General features: G+C 45.5%; 3 protein-coding genes and 1 pseudogene across 3 annotated transcripts; 2 read left to right on the top strand and 2 right to left on the bottom strand.

The window, feature by feature from the left end:
- Positions 1-511: 511 nt before the first annotated feature.
- Positions 512-2,662, bottom strand: LOC136543173 (uncharacterized). Its single transcript, XM_066535704.1, has 2 exons — positions 2,537-2,662; positions 512-1,102 (listed from the first exon to the last, which is right to left on the bottom strand). Exons 1-2 carry the CDS (start codon positions 2,660-2,662, stop codon positions 512-514), a joined length of 717 nt encoding a protein of 238 aa, XP_066391801.1.
- A 375-nt stretch (positions 2,663-3,037) lies between these two features.
- On the bottom strand, positions 3,038-4,127 carry LOC136543172 (uncharacterized). The gene is made up of 2 exons (XM_066535702.1): positions 3,958-4,127; positions 3,038-3,887 (listed from the first exon to the last, which is right to left on the bottom strand). Exons 1-2 carry the CDS (start codon positions 4,125-4,127, stop codon positions 3,038-3,040), a joined length of 1,020 nt encoding a protein of 339 aa, XP_066391799.1.
- A 1,174-nt stretch (positions 4,128-5,301) lies between these two features.
- On the top strand, positions 5,302-6,958 carry LOC136544988 (uncharacterized). The gene is made up of 2 exons (XM_066537046.1): positions 5,302-6,393; positions 6,679-6,958. The coding sequence occupies exons 1-2, from the start codon at positions 5,352-5,354 to the stop codon at positions 6,732-6,734; spliced, it is 1,098 nt and encodes a 365-aa protein (XP_066393143.1). The 5' UTR covers positions 5,302-5,351; the 3' UTR covers positions 6,735-6,958.
- Positions 6,959-7,962: 1,004 nt separating this feature from the next.
- LOC136543171 (probable monogalactosyldiacylglycerol synthase 1, chloroplastic) lies at positions 7,963-14,722 on the top strand (annotated as a pseudogene).
- Positions 14,723-20,272: the final 5,550 nt, after the last annotated feature.

Raw genomic sequence — 20,272 nt, 5'->3', positions numbered from 1 at the left:
CTAGGGCAGTCTGGGCACCGGTGATGTCACGCACCCAACAGCGATCAGTGAGGGCGTCCTTAACTGAACGCCTGAGTCTCCTCCGTCCGACTGCCTTGAAGAGGTTGGGGGCGAAAGTGGGAATGGCCGCAGCAGGCAGCCGCGCATCAGTCCAGAACTGTGTGGAGGCGCTGTCGCCAATCTCGACAGTGATCGATGAGCAGAACATGGAGGATATCTTTCTTTCCGGAGTAGACGGCAGCAACGTCCAAGAGGAGTCGGGCTTAGTCCGGCGTAGCCATTCCCATCGTAAACGTAGCGCATACCCGAGGATTCTAAGGTCAGGGATCCCCAGGCCTCCATTGCCTTTGGGTACGCACACTATCGGCCAGGCGATCTTGCAGCGTCCACCAGAGACCGACTCGAAGCCAGCCCAGAGGAAAGCACGACATCGTTGGTCAATCTCGCCAATGGCCCACGTCGATAGGCAGTAGCAGATGGAGATGTGCACTGGAATGGCGGATAGGATCGTCTAGGTCAGGGTCGTGTGCCCTGCGTCAGTTAGGAGACCGGCCTTCCAAGTTGGTATGCGGGCTGCTACCGCGTCGACGAGCCGCTGCTCCTCGCAGCTGTTAATCCTGGAGAGCGACAGCGATGCGCCCAGATATCCAGTGGGGAAGTCCAGGATCTTGCAAGGGAACACCTGACGCACCGCGTCAATCTGTGACTGGGAGCATCGGATAGGTGTGATGAAGCACTTGTCGACGTTGGTGACGAGTCCGGACGCTCCCGCGAAGAGGTCCAGGATGCGCCACATGTTGGTGAAGTCATTCACATTTGGGGAGAGGAAGATGACGAGGTCGTCGGCATAAACAAACGCGTGTCGCCGATCCGCCTCGTGAATGTGCGCGTTCCGCACCTCCATGACGATCACAAAAAGCAGGCCGCGGGCGTGGCAGATGCGGTTGCCAGGACGTCCATTGACCAGCACCGTGGTGCTAGCGGTGCGCAATATGGAGGAGATCCAGTCCCGCCAACGGAGTGGGAAACCGACGTGTCGATGTTTCGAGTTGCCACCGACTAGTAAATTTCTAATATTGCGTGTCTGGCTCAGATGGTGTGCCTAAAGGACATGAAGTTTATACTGGTTCGGGCAGAATGTCTCTACGTCCAGTTCCTTGCTGCTGCTCGTGTTAATAGCACTGAAAGTTTGTAGTAGGGGTTACAAACGGGCGAGAGAGGGACAGGTCCCAAGTCTCTGATGGAAAGAATGAATGGGTGTCGAGAGCTCGGTCACTGCTCAGCTGTGTGTTCGGGGTTAGACAGGTTTGTTCGGATCTGGCTTGAACTGATCGATGGTCCGATGAGTTGATGCTCCTTATGAGACGCCCTGCTTTCCTTTTTATAGGCCAAGGGAAAGCACATGTTATAGCGGTGGAAGAGAGGAGAATGAGATGGAGTCGAAGTCCTTTAGGAGTGCCGAGTCCTTCTCCTTCATGCGGGTCCTGCCGACCCTGTAGACGTCAACAAGGACAGCTTCATGTCGTGGCCATGTCCGTCACTCGCGCCATGTGCAGGCGTCGTCTGCCGGTCATGGCACTACACTCCGTCCTGACGGGCGTCATGGTAAACTGACACATCTATCAGTGTTCGTACGGGGGTTAGGCAGAACAGCACCGGTACGCCCGACGCTGTTCCTGATGTGAATCACCAGGTATGGCCCATCACGGCCACTGGTTATATCGGGGCGTGCCGGTCATTTCCCTAGTGTCAGAGCTTTGACCCAAGCCCATACGCTTGGACCTGGAGTGGTTGGCGGCGACATGGGTCTCCATCGGGCGAGACGGAGCCCTCGGCCTCGGGGTCGGGCGAGGCGGAGTCCCCCCAGAGGCTGGGTGAGGCGGAGCGCAAACCCAAGGGTCGGACGAGGTGGAGCCCAAACCCAAGGGTCGATCGAGGCGGAACCCTCCCCCAGAGGTCGGGCAAGGCGGAGCCAACCCTCCGAGGTTGGGCAAGGCGGAACTCGCGGCCTTGGTGTCGGACGAGGCGGAGGCAGCCCTCAGAGGTCGGGCGGGGTAGAGCCCATTGCCTCGGTGTTGGGCGAGGTGGTGCCAGCCCTCAGAGGTCGAGCGAGACGGAGCCCGCCCTCAGAGGTCGGGCGAGGCGGAGCTAGCCCTTAAAGGTCGGACGAGGCGGAGCCCGCAGCCTCGGTGTCGGGCGAGGCGGAGCCAGCCCTCAGAGGTCGGTTGAGGCGGAGCCCGCGGCCTTGGTGTCGGGCGAGGCCGAGCCAGCCCTCAGAGGTCGGACGAGACGAAGCCCGCGCCTCGGTGTCTGGCGAGGTGGAGCCAACCCTCAGAGGTCGGGCGAGTCGGAGCTCGCGGCCTCGGTGTCGGGCGAGGCGGAGCCCGCCCACAGACATCGAGCGAGGCGGAGTCCGCCTTCAGATGCTGGGTGAGGCGGAGCTTGCGCACCTAGGGGTCGGTTGGATTTGTAGTCGCGCTCTTGACTGCTCGGATAAATCAATGTTAATGGTTATTAGCTCATTCTCTTCGGATACCCTGGTATTGATCCCCGACACGGTGTGCTCCAGAACCTCAAGCAGGAACGGCCAGGCCACAGAGTCGAAGGCCTTGGCGAGGTCCATTTTGAGCAGCACCGCTGGCAACGGCGGGCGTGCAGCCATCTGCACGTAAGCTGCACCATCTTGAAATTCTCGTGTATCTGCCGACCTCGGATTAATGCCAATTGGTTGAGCCCAGGCACGGAGCCAGCGGTGGGGCTAGGGGGGCTCCAGCCCCCCCTACTGCTCACGAGCAAGCGAAGCCCCGTAGAGCCATCGTCTGAAATTTCAGCTGTAGATGTACATGTAGGAGGGGCTGAGATTTGCTAAACCTCTTTTCTTGCTAATTGCCGTTATTTAGCCCCTCCTAAGTTTTTTCCTAGCTTCGTCCCTGGTTGAGCCTGACCAACTCATGCATTCTTGGTGCTAGACGCAAGGCCAGGCACTTGGAGAAAAGCTTCCCCATCGAGTGAATCAAGCTGATGGGTCTGTAGTCCTTTAACCCCGCGTTTGCATCTTATGCAGCAGCAGCATGACAGCTTCGTTAAGGTGGTGAAAGCTTCTAAAGTCCATGTCCCATAGCGCCTGGAAGGTGCGAACGACATCGCGCCCAACGATCCCCCAGGCTGCCCTGTAGAAGGAGCCGTTCAGCCCATCGGGGCCAGGGGCGCGGTTAGACAGTGTTTCCTTGACTGCCGTGGAGAACGGAGCGGCTCGGTCAGCAAGGTCCAGCTGGGGAAGCCCAAGTTGGGGTAGGTCAATGCGATGCGCCCGGTTGAAGGCAGTCCCTAGCAGATCATTATAGTATGAAAAGACGATGTTCTCCTTTGCTTCCTCTTCAGAGAACGTTTGCCCGTTATGGTTGATGGCGAAGAGGTAGTTCTTGCGACGACGATGGCAGGCCTGTAGGTGGAAGTACCGCGTGCATGCGTCGCCCTCGCTGAGCTGCTTGGTTCTGGCGCGTTGCCGCGCCATGGTCCGGCCCAGGGAGGCCAGGCCGAGGACGGCATGTTTCAGCTCCTTCCGTAGATCCATCTCCTCGGCAGAGAGTTGCCTAGTCTCCTGTGCCGTGTCCAGCTCGTAGATCACCGCCCTCGCCGCCGCCAGCTGCAGGCGGATGTTGCCGATCCTTGTTGCGCGCCAGCTTCTTAACGCCTTAGCGACAGCACGTATTTTTTGGTCTAAGACCCTGCACGGATCAAATGCCGCGATGTGGCCATCCCAGGCGATGCGGACCACATCCTGGAAGCCATCGATCTTCGTCCAATAATCGTCGAACCGAAATCGAGGGCGTGCCCAGGGCTCGGAGTTGAGCACGAGCAGGAGAGGCGCGTGGTCCGAAGAATCACTGGAGAGGCAGCGTACGTAGGTGGTAGCAAGAATATTGCTCGAGCCAATCCACTGTATGTAGCAAATACGCGGTCCCGGCGAGCCAATGCCGCGGCCGCTGCCGGATGCGCTCCTGGAGGAGGTGCTCCACCGCTTGCCGCCGCACAAGCCCGCGGAGCTCGTCCGCGCCGCTCTCGTCTCTAGGCACTGGTGCCGGATGAGCTTCTACACTTGTGGGGTTCTGCCTATCTGTAGTCATGTTTATCCATAGCTCTCATTTGTCTGTTTATGACATTGTCGGTGCTAAGCTTATGGACAATTATCTTAATGAGTTTGTGCAAGTGTTGCTGTTAACTGATGTTGTATAATTTACTATTGTTGAGGAATAAATGTTGATTAAGGAAAAATTTGATTACTCAATCAGATGATGATATTCTCATCAAAATTTGTAAATTGTTGCAGCATTGAAGGCAGCCTGTTCAGGTGGCTAGCTCAAGTGCATGACAAACCTAAGGCGTTCATGTCGGAGCTTCTCTGGCAAGGAAAGACTGGGTAGTAGTAATGGTAAATACTAGTATGAGATCTATGGTAGGACCACACCGTTTGCATCAGTCAGACCTTAATTAGTTGGATTTCAAGGTTTTTGTTTTTTAAGTAGGGAGTTTTTTAACGGCCCCAGGTCATATAGAGCTTCAATATAAACCTGTCATGTGTTGTCCCCTGGACTGTCCTACTTGAATCTGTGATGTGCTGTAGTATTCCTGTTTTGTAATGAAATCTGAAAAAACGTGTGTGTGCATTCTGTTCCTTTTAAACACATCTAGGACCAAGAGAATGACCGTTACTAAACGAAAGCATTGCAATTTCATATGCTGAATGTCATCCGTACATAAATTTCTGCTGGCTCAACATCTTGTGGCTTATAATTGTTTGGATGTAACCAGAAATTACTAGCTTATTGTTGGGATGGTGCATCAAGCTAGGCATTTTTATTTGACGGCTTCCTCCACGCTGGAGGCTGACATCTCTGTACCTGCAGCCTGGCTGGTAAAGCTCTGCTTTTAACAGATCCGGATGCAAAAATCCTTCAGTCTTTGCTTGTGCTCATTCACTTGCCTGAAGGCGTCGTTCATCGGTTTGGTTCGTTCGTAGTCTTGCTCGTCAGAGTGCGGGTCACAAAGCATGGACGAGAACAATGTTCAGGCTTCCGTTTTGACTTGCTGATCTTTGGTTCAGTTTGTGTACACACGAATCTTATTTGGAGAAGAGGAGTTATTACACGAGGAGCAGAGGGCCGATCTCTATCCTATTTGTTGATGGGCCTACAACGCCAGAGGGAGCCCATCTACATTCAGAGGTGGGGACCCATCTGGAAGAGTCCAAGTCCAAAGCTCCGTCCTCACAATCCAGCGGCGGCCCCTAGCTCCTTCGCCCCCGCCGGCGCCGCCGGGTTCGCATCGCAGCCCGACCGAGCAAAAGCACCATGCCGCCGCCGCTGCCGGATGAGCTCGTGGAGGAGGTGCTCCTCCGCTTCCCGCCAGAGAACCCCGCGGGGCTCGTCCGCGCCGCGCTCGTCTGCAGGCGCTGGCGCCGCCTCGTATCCGACCCCGGCTTCCGCCGCCGCTTCCGCAAGTTCCACCGCAGGCCCCCGATGCTGGGGATGCTCTGCAACGCCTACGACTACCTCAAAAAGTTCCACTTTGCCCGATTCATTCCCATGACCGGCTCCTGCTCCCGGCGCACCGACTTCGAGGGCTTGCGCGTGCTGGATGCCCGCCACGGCCGTGTTCTCGTCAGGAGAGGCAGAGGCAGCGTCCTTGCCGTCTGGAACTCCATCACGAATGAGGTGCGGGAGCTTCCCTTTCCGCAGGAGTCAAACCACTGGACCGCTGCAGTCCTCTGCTCCGCTGCTGCCAGCGCCTGCGACCACCTTGATTGCCACCATCTACCCTACCTTGTTGTTTTCGTGTGCTCCAAATATGACCGCGAAACTTTTGTCTACACCTACTCATCCGATGCTGCTGCCTGGAGTGAACCAGTCTGCACTCAGCAACGTTACCTCGTCAAATCCTGGATGGGCAGTGCGCTTGTGGGGAACGCTCTCTACTTTGGAAATCTGATCAGAGGCACGGCTCTCAAGTACAATTGGGAATTGCGTCGGACGTCGTCGATTCGACTACCATCTCTATCGCCTGATTCTCTGCTTACAACCACGGAGGATGGTGGACTGGGACTCGTCACTAGACATGTCTCCAAACTGTACGTGTGGTCAAGGAAGGATACTCATGAAGTAGATAATAATGCTATATGGGAAAGAAGAGTCATTGAGCTTAACACGGTGTTCCCTGTTAATGTCATCGTCAAAACACTTTATCTGGTTGGCTCTGCGGATGGTATTGGTATCATTTTCATGAGGAGGGGCGATGAGGTATATGCAATTGATCTAAAGACCTGTAAGGTGAAGAAGGTATTCGAGGGCAGAAGCACCCACTCTGTTGTTGCGTACATGAGCTTCTGCACTCCAGGTACATGTTGCTTAATTTTAGCTTTTACAATGTTCAGAACGAGAAATAATTTAGTTGCTAAAATGGCGATAGGCTTCTGCATAACTTATTTTTGGAACTGCAATATCACAACCTTGTACTACCGAATTGGGTTGATCCTACCTAAATCTTTTGTTGTGGGCAATCTTTGAAACTGATTAGATATAATAAATTATTGATGTTTGCTTGGTGGGAAATAAGTGTTATCTAGGGCAAGCTTAATTCCTCAATGAGCTGGTGTAATCCTTATTTTTTTCATTGCTGCAGCATTGGGAGGCACTTGTACAAGTGAGGGACCAAGTGCGAGTTGCTCAAGTGCATGATAAACTTAAGGTGCATCAATGAGATCTATGGTTGCGCAGCAGTTTGTGCATCAATGAGATTGGTGGCCTTAATTCGTTGGCCTTTTATAGTTGTTTCTATGAAATTTTTTAGCTTGATGATTGGCATCAATGTATCAGTCTTATATGCAAGCTGTGAACTCCTACATTATCCTACTTGCTCTGTGGCTATATATATACTCCAGTATTCCTGCTTGTGATAAAATTCTGAAATGTGCTTATTGAATAATGCAAATTATGAAATCAAAGCATTGCAATTTCAAATGTTGGATGCCTGCACATCATTCTGAAAAATGAATCCGAGGTTCAGTTCCAGTGAATGGAACATGTGCCCAAGTAGCAGCAGGTGTTGATGGTGAATCATGCTTTGTCGTTGCTTGGCGAATGCAATCCTGAAGCATGCATGAGCAGTGTTCAGGGTTTTCAGTTCTGTGCGTGCCTTGCAGTGCTGCTCTGCTCTCCTCTTGGGAATGAAGTTGGTTCTGCTAAAAAATGGTTCTGAGGTTCAGTTCAAGTGAGCAAGCATCCGGGAGGGAGTGTCCTTCAGTTCAGATTTAGTTTACAAGAGCTCAATATCCAACGCTCTTCCTCCCCTCCGTCCGACCGTCTTCGTCACTGTCTGTGCGAGCGGCAAAACCCTAACAGGAATGCTATACAACACATGTGTGTTTCTTAGTTTGTTGGCACATGGATTTTGTGTCCGTTGGATCGTCTCGCGCGCGTCTGCTGGACGTTGGATGTGGTCTGTTGTCTTTGCCTCTGATCTGGATGTCGGCGTTAGTTTTGATTTTTTTTGGAGTCACGTCCGCGTCCGTCCCCCACCTCCCCACCCCCACCCCATTTCCATTCATTTCCATTTCGTTTTGGCTTCTTCCAGGCGACGCGCCGCTCTCGTTGGGCGGCCGACCGGCGAGCTTTCCCTCCCACTCTCCTAGTGACCCAGTCCCAGATCTGCCGCTCCTCTGTCTCCTCCTGCTCCCTGGCAACCTCCCACCATGCGTGGAGCACCGGTATTTGGATGCGAGCGGACGATGGGATGCGCCGACTGCCGACTGCATGGGATCTGAATCTGGCGCTGCTGGCCTCACGCCCTTCGATGCGCTCCTAGAGGAGGGGGGAGCAGGGGGAGGGGTTGGGCTGCTACTGCAGTGAGCCGACCCCGCCGCCGCCACAGCTCCTGCAGGCATCGCCGGTGGATGCGGACGAGACTATGGAGGACAAGGATTGCTGCATCTTCAGCCAGTGTTTCTTTTGGTACGTTCCGGACCGACCTCTGTGTTTGTTTGCTGAGTGACACTGTCTGGTCTCAGATTAACCTCTGTTTTTAGCACCCCAGACTACATCACGCCGAAGACGCCGCAGGTGGCCAACGAGTTCGACGAGGATGAGGTGGAGAGCTTGAGGTTTTTTTCCCCTTTTTGAGTGTGGGTATTTGTCATTCCAGTGATAGTGTGATGAGTTGAGTTCAGCTCCATTTCACCTAAATGTTTGCCTGGTTTTGTTTTTGTGCAGGAGAAGTCAGCGAACCATCGAAGCAAGGTGTATAGAACGGTATGTGAGACTTCCACCCATCGAACTGATTACCAATTAATTGGAATGTTGAAACCGTTTCTGCCACAGTATCCAATGATCTAACTGTAATCAGTAACTATTTTAAACTGAATCAACTCATTGATCGACTGTTGCAGATTGTTGTCCCAAAGGTCTGGATGGAATCCATGTTTGTCCTGTTAGTCCTTGTTAATTAGGGTTTGGATCATGAGTGATTGTAGTAGATGGATCATGAGTGATTGTAGTAGTTAGTCTTTTTGAATGATGGATAAGTTTTTGGGTTTTTGTAGCTGATGAACTCTGTTCGATATTGTGGCATACTTCGAACATTTTCCATCTTCTATGTATTTGTATTTTAGTTAATTTTTGTTAGTGGAGGTTTGCTCAGGTGTGCCATTGTTATCATGGTCTTGCTTAACTGTAAATCTCAATTGATTTTTAGTTATTTTTTGGTTAAGATGCAGTAGGCAATTTGCTTTATGCCAAATTGAGCTTGGTTCCTACAGTTTCAATGTCTCAGATGATGTTTTTTTTGTGATCTATTTAATTTAATTGGTTTAACAGTAGCTATATTTTTCCTTATATACGAGTTATAGTCAGTGTCAATATTGTTTTGTCTTCTCTGTTTATCTGTATTAGCTCGTAGCTATCATGCTCAGTTGTAATTGCTCGTAGTTTACAGTAGAGTTCAACTGTACTTACAGTTGTTGATTTAGTTTAATTCATAGTTATCTTTGATGTAATTTTGCTAAATTGTTTGCTTTTTTTCTGAAATGATGAGGTCTAGCTGCATGTGTACTAGGAGGCAAAGTTGTAGTTTTATCTGTTGTAGCTGCATCTTTTGTAATTTTGTTTATGCAATATGGTGGTGTTGAACTATTTTCCTCCTCGATTTGTCTTTTTTCTACTAGTTGATCTAAATGGCTGCTGCTAAGACTGGATAAATACATAAACATCAACTAAGGACATTTGTATGCACCTTCTGTAAAATTGAAATTTGAATACATGGACTGCCTCTTTCAATGATCCTTTTTTGTGATAAAAAAATATTACATAACTTAATTTAAGCTTCCTACAGCTTGGTCCTTACATAATTTAATTGTCCATCTTAAAAATTGTGCATCTGTCAGTTCTTGAAGTCCTTATGCACCTGCATAGGGACATATTGCCTTAGTTGGTCTCATGGGATGTTAGATGAGCATTAATCAGGTTCTGTAGCTAGCTCTGTCTCTCTCCGCCTCTCTGAAATTGCCACTTCTTTATGCAGAGAGGTTGCAAAAGATCTACTGAAGTACCAACCAGATGTAATTATCAGTGTACACCCTTTAATGCAACATGTGCCCCTCCGAATTCTAAGATCCAAAGGTCTCTTGGATAAGATCCCATTCACAACTGTTATCACGGATCAAAGCACCTGTCACCCAACATGGTATGCTGGCCTCAGTGTTCTGCATAACTCAAATGCTTCTTTGTAGTTTCCTATCAAAATGTGAGACATACACTCTTACAATGAAATAGTTATCCTACTGTTGCCCTTTAGGTTCCATAAGCTTGTCACTAGATGTTACTGTCCATCAACTGAGGTGGAAAAGAGAGCACTAAAAGCTGGTCTAAAGCCCTCACAGATTAAAGTCTATGGCCTCCCTGTTCGACCCTCTTTTGTCAAACCTATTCGACCGAAGGTACAAAATTTCTTCAGCTAATTGCAGTGTATCATTGTCCTACTGATTTTTATGAATCTTTTCCGTCTTCCAGAACTTACTGATTGTAGTATCTATTGTTAACCTTTTTAATAGGATGAACTGCGAAGAGAGTTAGGCATGGATGAAGATCTGCCTGCTGTTTTATTTATGGGTGGGGGTGAAGGGATGGGTCCTATTGAGGCCACTGCTAAAGCGCTTGGTGATTCTCTGTATGATGAAAACCTAGGGGAACCCACTGGTCAAATACTTGTAATTTGTGGGTGTAATAAGAAGCTGGCCAATCGATTGCAGTCGATAAATTGGAAAGTTCCTGGAAGCTGATTTGTAATATCCAATAAGTTTAACATTACAACTGCCTTACCAGTTCCTTGATGTTGCTTTTTCCTCAGCAAAAGAATTTTTCTTCAACCCTTTCAACTACATAGATAGCTTAAATGAACTTAAGCCAAGGTACATTGTTTCTTGGCTAGTAGCAGTTGTGTATTTTTGAACTTCGAATACATGAGACTAAATACTGCAGCAATAACATCGTATGGATATCTTAAAAAAGAAGTCTCTAACTAAAAGCGGCTCTTATATTTCACACCTCTTGCACATACAGATTTCTTCATAAATCCTTATTTTTTAAAAAAAATAGGTGAAAGGCTTTGTTACAAAGATGGAAGAATGTATGGGTGCTTGTGATTGTATCATTACAAAGGTATGCTTTATATTAGCCTCTCATGTTCAAATCATGCAGCTTGTTTTCGAATATGTGATACATGTACATAATTTGTGGTGATGTTGTGATACATGATTTCTGTTGAACTTCAAGCAGGACCTGGTACAATTGCAGAGGCGATGATCCGTGGCTTACCAATTATTCTAAATGGTTTTATTGCTGGACAGGTATTTTTCTTTAGCAACTCATTGTAGAGACTGTTTTATTCCATTATTAGTTCTCATGGTGCTGCATCTTGCTCTCCTCAAATATGATCTGTCTGAAGAACATTGAAATTACCCCTAGATTATTGCCTCATTGACCATTTCTTTGTTAAATATCTAGGAGACACAGTCAGTAAAAGCCACACAAATAGAAGATTGTTGTACTGTCATAGATTTATATACTATATACCATGAGCTCAAGCTTAGCTCTAAATCATGGCTAGGTTTGTTTAGATGTTTACGTATCCAAAATTTACTTGTCTATGTAAGATTATCATCTATGTAAGCCACACATTGTATCTGTTGTAGCTCCTTGATATAGCACTTGGTATACCACTGAACTATGTGATCCTAATTTTCTACTACATAGTTGTTGAAGTGCTCTGCAAACAAATTAAACATTTAGTTACATAATTGCAATCAACAATAATGTAAATTGCAAGTATCGGACACCGCAATTGTAGTTCTGAGCATATGCAATATGGTGGTGTTGAACCATTTTCCTCCTTGATTTGTCTTTTTTCTACTAGTTGATCTAAATGGCTGCTGCTAAGACTGGATAAATACATAAACATCAACAAAGGACATTTGTATGCACCTTCTGTAAAATTGAAATTTGAATACATGGACTGCCTCTTTCAATGATCCTTTTTTGTGATAAAAAAATATTACATAACTTAATTTAAGCTTCCTACAGCTTGGTCCTTACATAATTTAATTGTCCATCTTAAAAATTATGCATCTGTCAGTTCTTGAAGTCCTTATGCACCTGCATAGGGACATATTGCCTCAGTTGGTCTCATGGGATGTTAGATGAGCATTAATCAACACCACATTTTTGTCCTTGTCCTTTCATTGAAAAAAGTTGTTTATTGTGATTTGTGCCAACACATTTCAGATATTTGTGTTTGTGTTTCTATATAAGAAATTGTAGTCTGTTAATTGTGATCTGTGCCAGCACACAGCACATTTTTGTCCTGTCCTTTCATAGAAAAAATGTTTTTTGTGATCAGGTTTCGTGACTCCATGCATGCATCTCCTCAGTCCCTCCTCTTTTTTCATGGCTGAAAAGAGAACAATCTCGTCGATGCCAGCAGAAGGTGGTGCTCTGGATCCCCACCATTACCAACGATAGGACGAAGCAGAAGGCCATGGAGGCCATCATGGACATCTACGGTAAGCAACTAATCTAAACTAATAACCACGTTGTTCCTTCCTTGCTTATTTGTTTTGTCAGTTTAATTAATTTGGATGGAAAAAAAGAGCTATAAAATATGATATGATGGATCTCTGCAGCTGAAACTAGATAGATATGTACTCTAGGATCTGGATGCTTGCTTTAATTTCAGCTTTTCTGCTATTATTATTCAGAAACATACATAGCTTTACGGCCAACTTCTGGTAGCTGAATTATTCTTGTGATCATATCATATATATATATGAAAGCTAGCACAGTCAGGTCAAATTGTTAGGTCGGTGGCCGAAATAGAATCGGATTGTGATGCCTGATTATAGTTCAGAGTTGTCTTTGTGCATAGGTGCATGACACCGCCTTGTTTTGTTTACACAGTTTGTTGCAGTATATGGGTGCATTTGGCACAGCTCCAGTGCCGTAGCTAGAGCCCTCGGCCGAAGCCACTTTTCATTGCTTTGTTTCTGTACTAAAAAATGACTCTGGATCCGTGCTTAGATGGTTAGAAGCCCGCCTTGTGAGGGCTCAGCACAAACCCAATTGCTGTCTATAGAATCAGATTTGTCTTTATGCTAACATAGTCCAAAGTTTTGTGGTGAACTGGTCAGTCTCCCTAACAGTAAAAATTCAAATGGTAGTGAAAATGGCACAGTTAGCATACTTCCAGTCTAGTTCAATTGAGAGGAAGATGGCACTGATTATGGTGGTGAAAACTAAGAGTGCAATGTGAAGCTAAACTCTTAATATTATCTATGTAACAGTATAATAGTGTAACTATATTAGCACGCTCTATTTGGTGGCGTTGTGATGGTTCCTTTTATCCAAGTATCATGGACGGGATAGGTAACAAAAATAGAGTATTCCTCAGAGATACTGTTAATTGTGATTTGTGGCAACACACCTCATTTTTGTCCTTGTCCTTTCATAGAAAAAAATGTTTCTTGTGATTTGTGCTAACATGCCTTTTCATCTGTTTATTGTGATTTGTGCCTGCCCACATCAAGTTTTTGTCCTTGTCCTTTCATAGAAAAAAAATTGTCTCTTGTGATTTGTGCTAACTCACCTTTTCCTTTGTTTATCATGGTTTGTGCCAACACATTTCATTTCTGTTTATTGTGGTTTGTGATTTGTGCCAGCACATACATTGTCCTTGTCTTTCCATAGAAAAAAAATTGTTATTTGTGATTTGTGCCAACACATTTCATTTTTGTTTATTGTGATTTGTGCTAGCGCGGACAACATTTTTTGTCCTTGTCCTTCCATAGAATGATTTGTAATATCCAATAAGTTTAACATTACAACTGCCTTACCAGTTCCTTGATGTTGCTTTTTCCTCAGCAAAAGAATTTTTCTTCAACCCTTTCAACTGCATAGATAGCTTAAATGAACTTAAGCTAAGGTACATTGTTTCTTGGCTAGTAGCAGTTGTGTATTTTTGAATTTCGAATACATGAGACTAAATACTGCAGCAATAACATCGTATAGATATCTTAAAAGAAGTCTCTAACTAAAAGCGGCTCTTATATTTCACACCTCTTGCACATACAGATTTCTTCATAAATCCTTTTTTTTAAAAAAAAATAGGTGAAAGGTTTTGTTACAAAGATGGAAGAATGTATGGGTGCTTGTGATTTTATCATTACAAAGGTATGCTTTATATTAGCCTCTCATGTTCAAATCATGCAGCTTGTTTTCGAATATGTGATACATGTACATAATTTGTGGTGATGTTGTGATACATGATTTCTGTTGAACTTCAGGCAGGACCTGGTACAATTGCAGAGGCGATGATCTGTGGCTTACCAATTATTCTAAATGGTTTTATTGCTGGACAGGTATTTTTCTTTAGCAACTCATTGTAGAGACTGTTTTATTCCATTATTAGTTCTCATGGTGCTGCATCTTGCTCTCCTCAAATATGATCTGTCTGAAGAACATTGAAATTACCCCTGGATTATTGACTCATTGACCATTTCTTTGTTAAATGTCTAGGAGACGCAGTCAGTAAAAGCCACACAAATAGAAGATTGTTGTACTGTCATAGATTTATATACTATATACCATAAGCTCAAGCTTAGCTCTAAATCATGGCTAGGTTTGTTTAGATGTTTACGTATCCAAAATTTACTTGTCTATGTAAGATTATCATCTATGTAAGCCACACATTGTATCTGTTGTAGCTCCTTGATATAGCACTTGGTATACCACTGAACTATGTGATCCTAATTTTCTACTACATATTTGTCTATGTAGAAGCACCATTTTGTTGATTGCACATTTATTAGTAGTAAATTGCACACTTCAACTACTGCAATTATGGTGTGTAACATGTGCAATATCTGGTCTTTATAAATAACTTTGTCACTATTTTAGTTAACTTAGAGCATGCAATTGTTCTTGCTTTAGGGCATCGATATTCTTCTATATGGACTATTTGGGACTAGAAATGGGTCTTCTGTTTCAGTGTAAGCATCAGACACTACATTTTTATGGAGTGCATATAATTTCTATTTTAATACAACCCTTCTCTTTAAGGAATAGATCTTTCGGCTTGATACGACAATTGTTTCCTTAACTGCAGTGAAAATGCTGAATGGTAGTGCATATATCAGCTGGTTTCATGATATTCTTCTCTATTCTGGGTAAGTTTACTTGTCATGGGGCTAATATTTGATTCTTTACCAGATCTTTGGGACTAAAAAAATTGTTAGTTGTGATTTGTCCCGACACATTTTTGAAATTTGCTAGTACAGGATGATTGAGTCCTGCACTGATGAAATGTAATAGTTTAATTTATTTTTCTTTGTTTCTGACATGTGCTATAATTTGGTAGGTTGATCGAGTCCTGTACTCATCAGGCGTATACCCTCACAATTATGGTTTCATTCCGAGGACTCTTTGTGAAGACAATGACCCAATGGAAGTGTTGGTTCTGAGGCAGGTTAGTCTTCCTTCTTCCACTTGTCTTTGTCTTGTGGGGGCATTTGTGAAGAATGTATTCACTCTTTGGATTACAAGGTCCTTGTTTCTGTTCAAGGATAGCTAACATTAGTTCTTTCGTAGACACATTCTCAGACAGTCAAACTGACTAGCTGCTCTATAGTTGAGTCAATTGCAGTTATTTGTGAACGAATTTTGTGATATCATACGAGGAGTGTCATGACCTTGTGATGATTTATCTCATGCAGGAGCCTGTTATTCCTGGTTCATTCCTCTCCGAGGAAGAGCAATTGGCCTTATGCCCATGATTGACCAGGTATTTCATGTTAGACACTATTTGAGGTAGAGGGAAAAGAACAACCCTGCTTTTACTTCGTTTCTAACTATGGGTATCTATTGGGCGTTGTTAGGGTGAAAAAGATGACAAGATAATAGCAGACTGCTGATGATCCTGAATACTGTCACTACAACTATATCAGTGAGCTGTCTCCTCACCGCCTACAAGAGATCAAGCGGTTTTTTGAAGAATGTATCCTGCTTAATTCATCTACTGTCGTCTTACTACACATGCTCAATTATATTTGGGACAATCATATCTACAGGTATAAGCTTCCTTAGCGATATATCCTAGACAACAAAAATGAGAACAAAGAGGTTGTTGTCGATGCATTCTTGCCTACGACCACAGCTCGAGAGGCCATTTAGTACTCCATGTAAGCTCAGCACTTTCCCTACTAATTTTCCATTAGTACTTAGGGAATCCTCACGACTTATTGATTTGTACTAATTAAACTATGGTCTTTTCATTGGTGATGTGATCATTCTTAGGGCCCGCATTGATAAGCTGGTTGGATTAGTGGTGTAGATGTCGTCCAAGCTATTTAGTTACCTAGTGATTTATTGAGGTGGATTATGTATTTATATACATATACAGTATAATTGCAATAACAATATATAGTATTTGCACTATTTGAAATGTGCAATTTTTGTATTCTTGTTTTGTAATATTTGAAGATGATATTCATTGTGCATTTTTTCACCGAGAACTACTCTTTGCTGATATTGGGCCTCTCTGCCTTCTTAGTTAGTGGGCCTCTCTGACACGTCTTTATTGGGCTGAACGACAGTTGTGGGCCTTGTTTGCCTGATGGAATTTGTGTGTTGCATTCTCTTAAAACACACGTTTTTTCCAGTGTTTCAATTCGTGTGTTTCTTAGGCATCTAACAACCATGTGCTAACTAGTCCAAAAACACGTGGTTTTTCCTATGTTGAAATCTGTGTGTTTTACATACAGCCAACAACCATGTGTTGGCTTATGTTAAAACACACGTGTGTACAGTAGACAGACTCAACCCTAAACTCCGCCGCTCGCCGGCCCAGCCAGACTCGGAGCCCGGCCGAGCAAAAGCGCCATGCCGCGGCCACTGCCGGATGAGAGGGGCTCCTCCGCCTACCGCCGCACGAGGCCGCGAACCTTGTCCGCGACGCGCTCGTCTACAGACGCTGGCGCTGCCTCGTCACCGACCCCGGTTTCATCGCCGCTTCCGCGAGTTCCACCGCAGCCCCCCGATGATGGGGATGCTTTGCAACCGCGCCGACGTCGACGTGGCCCGCTTCGTGCCGACGCCCGCCTCCTGCTCCCCGGAGGCTGACCGTGGGCACTGGCGAGCGCTGGACGCACGCCACGGCCGTGTCCTCCTCCATGGGAAGGGCAACGTCCTCGTGGTCTGGGACCCCATCACAGACGAGGAGCGGATGCTGCCCTTTCCGCTGCAGTATTCTGCCTTGTCGAGCTGGACCGCGGCAGTTCTCTGCGCTGCCGCTGGCGCCGGCGCCTGCGCCTGCGACCACCTTGATTGCCGCTGCCGACCCTTTGTGGTGGTTTTGGTGGGTTCTGTCTTCTATGGCCCTGATGCAGGGCACACCTTCATCTGCACCTACGCATCCAAAAGTGCTACCTGGACTGAGCCAATCTACACTGAGCAACCTGGATACCTCGTCGTTTCCATGGGAAGTGCACTCGTGGGGAAGGCGCTCTACTTTGGCCTTGTTTGCTTGTTTTATGAGCCGTACTTTTTCAGCGAATGAACAGTGCTTCTCTCTCACAATAAATTAGCCAACAGAATTTTTGGGAAGCAGAGTTCTCAAGTACAATTTGGAATTGCATGAAATATCATGGATTATGCTACCATCTTCATTACCCCGTCCCCGTGGTTGCCAGTCATCTGTGCTCATAGCAACCGAGAACAGTGAACTGGGGCTCGCCACTACACAGGCGTCCACATGCATTGGGGGGGGGGGGGGGGGGGTCGTCTTCTTCTGGATCATTTCTCTGGGTTGCTAGCAATGGGATCCAGACAATCCAACCCAGGCTTGCAACTCCGGATTCGTTTCCCCTTTAGTTTCTTTCATGAGCGACACCGACGCAAGATGGCAAATCTATGTGCTTTCATAGCTAGGCATCATGATAATACCATCATATGTGCCCATGGGTGGCATTTAGGGCTTGTTTGGATGCCAGGGCAAATTAGCCCACCTTGTGAAAATGGATTAAACCTGAGCGAGGTTGACCAAGATCGATGGCGATGAGGATTGAGGAGAATCGTCCCACTATACCATGCTTCATATTGTATTTTCTGTTTCTAACTCTTATCTATATCTTTTATAAAGCTAATCCCTACTATAAGTTAATCTCAAGATGCAAGACATCCACACCATCCTGAGCTAACTATCCACATCATCTCCCACTAATAACAATGTCATTCCACTAATTTTTAACCTTTTAATTGCAAGCTATGCACACACATCATCTCCACTCAGTTTCATTCCAAATTCTTTGGAATTCCCGCGGCAACGCACGGGGCATCTTCTAGTATTAATATATGACTGCTACCCAGATGTTTATTTGAGCTTTTCTTTCTTTGTGTGTGTGCGCGCGCGTATTTCAAGCAAGTTATAACAATGCCATCATAGACCACAAATTTTAATTCCCTGATAAACTATGTTTAATTTCGCTTGCTCTGTTGATACTAATTTTTTGGCTCCATGTGGATGACAGGAGATCAGGGCAAGGTGCTAATTTCTCTGGCCGGCCGGCCTGGAATAAATAACTTAAAATGATTGCCACTTGACTACACGCCGCCAGCTGGCACCTTCCACGAAGATTACATAAATCTCGTCCCTTCTCTTCTCTCGCGTTTATTTTTTCTATACAAGCAGCAGCCAGCAGAATCATTGAAGTAACGTGTTCATCCCCGAAATCAATCTTGTAAGTCACGTTCCTTTTCACTTTCCTTTCGCGTCTTTACTGCTGGTTACCTGATTTTTTTTCTCTCAACAAACCCACAGGTGAGCGTGACTTCCTACTCATCTCCAACACAATTTTGCAGCCAGCTCTTGGTTGACACATCAGGCACACAAAAAGGTAATCAGATACTAATTAAGACATATAACCAAACATCCCATCGTGTTGTATTTGTTTCCTGTCTTGCAGTTGTTATCACTTTTTTGCTTTGTATTCTTTGCTTTAACCATTGCATTGCCATGTAGAAACTTCATTTGTCATGTTCATTATCCTCTCCTGTTTTGGGGAGGAAATATTCATCTAAAGTAAGCTTCAGAGACAGCACTTTGTTTTTCTAAGATAAAAAAATGTGACAAATACTTGCCGTAGTGCCTGCTTTATTATACCTTTTACTAACATTAAAAACTGACCATAAGATATTTTACTTCTCTGATGCTTAATACATCCACTGTTTGTCCAGGACAGGGGAGGAAACAAAAACCTTCAGAGTCAAGTCAACATGAACATAATCAACATACCAAAAACCATTGGAGTCATTAGCGGCCTCAATGAGTGCGCCAGTTTGTTCCAGTGGGTTACATCGGCCATTTCATCTCTAAAACCCCAGCTAAATGAAACACAAAAGGAAAAACTTAATGGAGATGTAACGCACTTGCAGGGTGACCTTCAATGCCTTAGTGATACTCTACCAGCAATGTACAACATCATTTATCGGGCAGAGTGGAGGATCCATGATCATTATGTGGCTGACCTCCTTTCAAGACTCAAAGATGCAGTGTATGATGCAGAAGACCTTCTAGATGAGTTCAGATGGTACAAGACAAAGGTTTCAGTTGAGGGCAATGCAATCTCAGTTGAACCAATCATTGACTTCTTTCACAGCGTCACTCAAGGTAGCTTCAACAAGGTGACTGATATCCAGAAGAGGCTCAATAATCTTTCCAGACAGCTCGAGAAAGTGGGCTTACTTCAAACAATTCCACGGTTTGACAAATCATTCAGGTCCGAGACCACTGCTCTCTTGACGGAAGCAAAGATGTTTGGCCGTGATGAGGAAAATAAGAAGCTGATCAGGTTGCTTGGTGTGCCAACAAATAATAGCTCGGGTCCTTCTGGACGCAAGAGAACAAGAACGGGGTCTGTTCGTCATCAAGCAACCAAGTTTGTGTTACCAATTATAGTAATGGAGCAACAGTAGCGAGTATTCGAGTTTTGCCAATTGTTCGAATTGGGGGTGTTGGAAAAACCACCTTGGCTCAAGATATTTGCAACAATGCAAATGTGAAACCATGGAACCATTTCCCTTAGAGGGTTTGAATGAAGATGTCTTTCGGGAGTTCTTTAAACTTTGTGTGTTTGGATCTGATAGCTCCAACAATGATCCAGAGTTGGAACGGATTGGTGAGAGAATACTCCCAAAGTTGAGAGGCTCTCCTTTAGCTGCAAAAACACTTGGACGATTGTTAGGAATGAGCCTTGACCAAACACATTGGGATAGGATTCTTAACAGTCAGTTGTGGGAGCTTCAACAAAAGGAGACTGACATTTTGCCAGCTCTTCGTTTGAGCTACATGTATTTACCATTCTATTTAAGGAGATGCTTCTCATTTTGTGCTGTGTACCCAAATGATTACAATTTCAAAAAGGAAGATTTAGTTGAAATTTGGATGGCAGAAGGCTTCGTGGAACATCAACCTAACGTTCTCCTTCAACATACTGGTGATCAGTACTTTGAAGAACTTGCGCATCTATCATTTTTTCAGAAACATCCACATGCTTATGGTAAATATGTAATACATGATTTGATTCATGACATGGCACGACTGGTTTCAAAGGATGAGTGCTGTGTGATAAAAGACACCAAAGATTTTCCAAGGATCCCTCAGAATGTCCGCCATCTGATGG

This window comes from Miscanthus floridulus, chromosome 3 (assembly GCF_019320115.1).
Source record: "Miscanthus floridulus cultivar M001 chromosome 3, ASM1932011v1, whole genome shotgun sequence".
Taxonomy (NCBI): Eukaryota; Viridiplantae; Streptophyta; class Magnoliopsida; order Poales; family Poaceae; genus Miscanthus; species Miscanthus floridulus.
Note: the sequence above shows the minus strand (reverse complement) of the source record. Positions and strands in the feature narration are given on the sequence as shown.

What these genes read in the sequence shown, in the direction of transcription:
- LOC136543172 (XM_066535702.1), bottom strand. Translation starts at nt 4,127, where the DNA reads ATGACTACAGATAGGCAGAACCCCACAAGTGTAGAAGCTCATCCGGCA. An exon ending in CATTGGCTCGCCGGGACCGC is followed by an intron (nt 3,888 to 3,957) that starts GTATTTGCTACA and finishes CTGCCTCTCCAG; the next exon opens with TGATTCTTCGGACCACGCGC.
- LOC136543173 (XM_066535704.1), bottom strand. Translation starts at nt 2,662, where the DNA reads ATGGCTGCACGCCCGCCGTTGCCAGCGGTGCTGCTCAAAATGGACCTC. An exon ending in TGTCGGGGATCAATACCAGG is followed by an intron (nt 1,103 to 2,536) that starts GTATCCGAAGAG and finishes CATGTCCTTTAG; the next exon opens with GCACACCATCTGAGCCAGAC.
- LOC136544988 (XM_066537046.1), top strand. Translation starts at nt 5,352, where the DNA reads ATGCCGCCGCCGCTGCCGGATGAGCTCGTGGAGGAGGTGCTCCTCCGC. An exon ending in CATGAGCTTCTGCACTCCAG is followed by an intron (nt 6,394 to 6,678) that starts GTACATGTTGCT and finishes TCATTGCTGCAG; the next exon opens with CATTGGGAGGCACTTGTACA.